At 33.6% G+C, this 5,723-nt stretch overlaps 1 protein-coding gene across 1 annotated transcript; it reads left to right on the forward strand.

Moving 5' to 3' along the window:
- Positions 1-595: 595 nt before the first annotated feature.
- On the forward strand, positions 596-1,246 carry LOTGIDRAFT_65409 (hypothetical protein; the record flags this gene model as incomplete). Its single annotated transcript, XM_009060645.1, has 1 exon — positions 596-1,246. A coding segment is annotated over one exon (651 nt), but the record flags the coding sequence as incomplete, so codon positions are not given.
- Between the last annotated feature and the right edge of the window lie 4,477 nt (positions 1,247-5,723).

A 5,723-nucleotide genomic window follows, 5' to 3' on the forward strand; every position in this document is an offset into this window, starting at 1 on the left:
AGGAGAAAATACCGCTCGCCCTTTTTCTAAACAATTTAATTTACTATCTCCTGTTTAAGAAATAAGAAAGAGAAGAAGCAAATAAGTAAGAAAATGTACCGATGAGTGAGGAAAGGTGGCAAGGAATATGATGGCCAGGCTGGTAGATTTGTTACCTGCCCACAGCTGAGCCCTAACCCTAACCCAAACCCCCAGATTTGCAAGATGCGGCCTATACGGTAGTCAGGCCACAACGGTTCTATGGTGTAATGGTTAGCACTCTGGACTTTCAAGTCTGGCTTCCGCTTTCATAGTGAAAGGACGTATTTACCTTAGCTCTGAAGTTCAACCAAGCGAGACTTTATTACTAGTGTTCAAAAGTGACTTGTAAATAGATTGTGTATATAACAACTTTATATATAGTGTAAATTTGTACATAAACTACGCTCGTTTAGGGGCCTTTTGGCCCCATTAACTGTGATATTTAACTGTGATATTTAACTGTGATATTCAATTTTTTGTGATACCTTTACTGTGATATTTTTTCTTGGATTTTCTCCACCCCGCATAGGATAGCGGCGGTGTTTGACTGGATTATAAAATGGCGACGTCGGGACGACGCTACGCCAAAGAAAATACTGTAAAGGTAAATGCTGTTGATTTGAAAAAGGTTTTCATGATTAATTTTATTGAAGCTGCAGAAAGATGTATTGGCGAAGGCTCTGTATTTGCATGCGTGCCTAGACCCCCAAATAGTATAGAAATAACTTTGAATTCTGTTGAAAATGCAATGAGACTATGCGAAGAAGGATTGACCATTGATAATGATAACTATTCAGTTGAGTTGTGTTTCTCTAAAAACACAGTTGTTTCGATATTTAACCTACCTAGCCATATCGATGACAATGTAATAACCGACAAATTAGAACAATACAAAATTGAAATAGTAGATAAAGTTGTGAGGCATTATTACAAGCAAAGGCCAGATGTTGCTGACGGTACTAGGCACGTTAAGTGTACATTCCCTCCTAATTTTCATTCGCTACCTTGGGCCATGCAGTTCGATACACCCGATGGCCCACAGACATTTAAGGTGGTACACAACAACCAATCTAAAGTATGTTTCAAATGTCTTTCACCTGATCACGAAAAAAAGGAATGCCCAAAAATACAGTGTCGTAAGTGTAAAGTGTATGGACATATGGCTTTCAAATGTGAAACGAGCAAGTGCGATAAGTGTGGCAAATATGTAACATTATGCGGATGTGAAGATGATTTTTACGATACGAATGACGGGACAAATGAAAACAATGTGATTAGTGCTAATCAAGTTGACAAACCTACTAAACGTGACTTGAGTTTATCTCAAGATGACGCTCAGTTTGACAAAAAACAACGCCAGGACAGTAATGCTCATCAACAACCGACCGAATCAACGCGACAGGAAGAAACATTTATACACGACTTTTCAATAATTAACCCACAGTCCCCACCCGAAAACATAAACATCCCCGCAAAAACAATAGATATAGACCATAATGAAACTGATTTAGATCAAGAACCACAAACAACGGGAGATATAAATGTTACTTTCGGATTACAAAAGGACAGCACTGGCAAACTGAGACGCACCCCCATACCAAAAATCTCTCCCAGTAAACTAAAAAATATTAATACACGTAAAGAATATCCGATTAGTTCGACTCCGATGCCTAAGATAAACCCCCCGAAGAAATGACAATGTGTGTTTTTAATATGATATGTTGCAAACTTTGTGTATATTTAATTTTTAATACCCTATTCTTTATTTTAACAATGCCGAAAATAGTGACTTTTAATACGAACGGATTGCGCGATTTTAATAAATTGGAAAAAGTGTTTGCCCACTTTAAGGAGAACAAATGTGACATTGTGGCACTACAGGAAACTTTCTGGGATGAGGACTATTTGGAAAAAGCAAGAACGCTATGGGACGGACCCATCTATGCCAGTAATTCCGATAACAACCGCCGGGGGGTTGCGATTTTATGTGCTAACAATTTTAAGAACTCTATTGTAAACAATTTTAAAGACACAAATGGCAGAATAGTGCGTGTAGATTTCAAAGTTGATGATTTTAATTTTAATATTTTAAACGTTTATTCTCCTAATAAGGAACTAGAGAGAATCGATTTTTATAGTGATATTTTAAATTTTTTAAGCCCAGATTCAATTTTATTAGGAGATTTTAATGACGTTTTAGATCCTTATGTGGATAGAGCCAAGGGCATGGGCTCCAGCAAACAGAGTGTGTCAGTTTTTAACCATTTTATTTCACGCAATAATTTATGCGACATTTTTAGACATAGAAATCCCGATAAAGTTCAGTACACCCGGACTAACTTTTTAAATAACGTTTTAAAGGCAAGTCGTTTAGACTATATTTTTATACCTGTTACCTTTATTCACCATGTTTTTAATGCTTTTATAACACATACAACCCTTTCAGACCATAATATGGTATCAATTTTAATAGATTTTAATGAATGTGAGAGGGGTCCGGGTGTATATATTTTTAATAACTTACTTCTTAAAGATTTTAATTACGTTCAATCCATTAAGGATATAATTAAGAAAGAAAAGGAAAGCCCCCTGTATTCCACTGAGATCCTAGTTTGGTGGGACAACCTAAAATATAAAATTAAAAGTTTTTCTCAAAAATATTCAAAGAAAAAGAAAAGGAAAGAAAAGGAGGAGTTCTGGTCCCTCCAAAATAGGATCTCGAGGGAATACAAGGGGCTTTCCCACCAAATGGCCCCTGATTTAACATTAATAAAAGAATTAGAGCTTAAGTTACAAGAAATGGAAAATGTTAAATGCTCAGGGGCCATTTTAAGGAGTAAATTTCAATACTCCACAGAGGGTGACAGATGCACATCATATTTTTTAAAATTAGAAAAACAAAGACAAAATAGCAATCTTATTAAAGAACTAGAAGACAGTGAAGGCAATATCTTAAATAATACTGAAGATATTTTATATGAATGTTCAAGCTTTTATTCCAAGTTGTACTCCAAAGACAAAGAGGATGATTTTTTTTATATCAATGAAGTGTGTAATAAGGTAAACACTTCTATATGTAATATTGATCAAGAATTTTTAGATTCCCCTATTTTAATTGAAGAAATTTTTACTGCTCTTAATTCAATGTCAAGAGGCAAAAGCCCAGGGCTTGATGGTTTGACAGCTGAATTTTATATGTGTTTTAATGATATTTTAATGCCTATATATTTAAATGTTTTAAACTCTATATTTTATAATAATCTCTTATCAAAATCTATGAGAAGAGGTGTCATTGTTTTAATTTTTAAAGATAAAGGTGATAAGAAACTTTTAAAAAATTTTAGACCAATATCCCTTTTAAATGCTGATGTTAAGCTCTTATCTAAGATTTTATCCAACAGATTAAAGACGGTTTTACAACAAATTATCTCCCCTGAACAGTCTTGTGCTGTACCAGGTCGAAGCATCTTAGAAAATGTCGCAGGTATTCGTGACGTCATAGAATATGTAGAAAGAGAAGACGAGGATATGTGGCTCTGCCAAATAGACGCAGAAAAGGCGTTCGACAGAATNTCGTTCGAATACCTGCAACATGTTCTAAGGTGCTTCGGGTTTGGGCCAACTTTCAGGAAATGGATAAGGATTTTATACACTGACATAAAGAGCACAGTTAAGGTAAATGGGCATCTGTCACCTTACTTCCCTATTTTAAGGTCAGTGCGCCAGGGTTGCCCATTGTCTGCATTGCTGTATGTATTATGTGCTGAGCCTCTTAATCAAATTATAAAGCAATCACCTGCAAAAGGCATTAAAATTAAAAACAGTGAGGCTCAGTCCCTAATATATCAACATGCAGATGATACAACCCTGACACTTGCTGACCTTAACTCTGTAAATACTGTTTTAAGTTGTATAGATACTTACTGCAAGGCTTCAGGTGCCAAAATAAACATCCAGAAGTCAACAATTATGCCATTTGGCTCTGCTATTAATAAAACAATTAACATAGATTTACCTCTCAAAGTAGCATTTGACATAATTTTGATTCTGGGTGTTTATTTCGGACACAATATAAAGGAATGTATAAAGAATAACTGGGAACATAAGATTAATAAAGTGCAAATAATTCTAAACTTGTGGCATAAAAGAAACTTGACCTTATTAGGCAAGGTCACTGTCATTAATACATTGCTAATGTCTAAATTTTACTATACAATGTCTATTATCCCCATGCCTGACCATATTCAACAAAAACTAAAGTCATTAATTTTAAAGTTTTTATGGAGTGGTAAACCTCCTTTAATAAAATATGACGTCATGACATCAGACAAATCCTGTGGAGGCATGGGGTTAGTAGACATTAAACTGAAGGGACATTCCCTACTTTTAAAATGGCTCAAGGCGTATTTTAACCCTGAAAATTGTAATATATGGAAACAAACAATGTCTTATTTTTTAAATTTGTATGGCCCTTTTGGTCTCGATAAAGACATTTTTAAAATTCATTTTAATTTTAAACTTTTAAGCGTTCTACCGCCTTTTTATTATAATCTTTTATTAGCATGGGATGAATTGAACAGCAGTTCAAGACCAGATCCAACAATTTTAAATGATATTGCAATTCAGCCTATTTTTAATAACATTTTACTAAGTAATAATAATAGAGTTTTATCTTTTAATTATTTTATACAATGTGAAATATTAACTTTTTATGACATTTTATATTATGTCATACCAGGATTTTTAAAAAATCATTCTATTATTGACATGTTAGAGGAAAAATTCCCTGATTTAAATAAAGACAGGGTTATAGAGACCTATAATCACATCAAGCAGTCATTACCACAAAAATGGACAGACATTATAAACTTTTGTTCATTTGTAGTCCATACTGGTGAAAATTCCTTTAATATTAGTGGTAACAATGTTCCATATGACCAATTGACTTCCAAATTTTGCTACAAAGCACTGATAAAATTAAAAGATGTAATTCCAACTGGAGTCAAGTATTGGGAGAAGCAAAATTTGGAAGTCAATTGGCCTGTTACATGGGCTAACATCTTTAACAACTATAAAACACCAAAAATGATCAACTTAGACTTTAAAATTGCCCATAATGTCATATGGAACATGGTTAAACTTAAAAGAATAGGTAAAGTCGATGGAGAGATGTGCCCAGTTTGCAATGATGAGCCTGAAACCACGGAACATCTCTTCGTCGACTGCCTAGATCTTAGCATTTTTACATATCTTATTCAACAAATGTTGCTTGATATTTTACCGTTTAGTTTTACTTACCATGATTTTAAATGTTTTATCCTTTTTGGACTTCAATCTTTTAATAAATCCATTCCAAAGGAACTTTTAAACATAATTTTATCCTGTGCAAGGCAGACTATTTATATTAGAAGGAACCTGCATATAGAAAACCCTCAATGCAATATAGATCTTGTCCTTTTATATAAAAATATTTTAGCTAATGCATTAATCTATTTGAAACAATTTTATCCCAGACATGCTTTTATCCAAAAGTTTATTCTACCTTCTTGTTTTATTAATATCACTCTTGACAATTCAATTAACATTGAATTTTCATAGTTTTATTTTATAAGTGTATATATATACCTTTTATATATTTTAACATGTTTTTAAAGTACCTACCATCTTAATTCATCAGTATGGACTAGTCTCTATACCCTATA

Source organism: Lottia gigantea (assembly GCF_000327385.1).
Source record: "Lottia gigantea unplaced genomic scaffold LOTGIsca_435, whole genome shotgun sequence".
Taxonomy (NCBI): domain Eukaryota; kingdom Metazoa; phylum Mollusca; class Gastropoda; family Lottiidae; genus Lottia; species Lottia gigantea.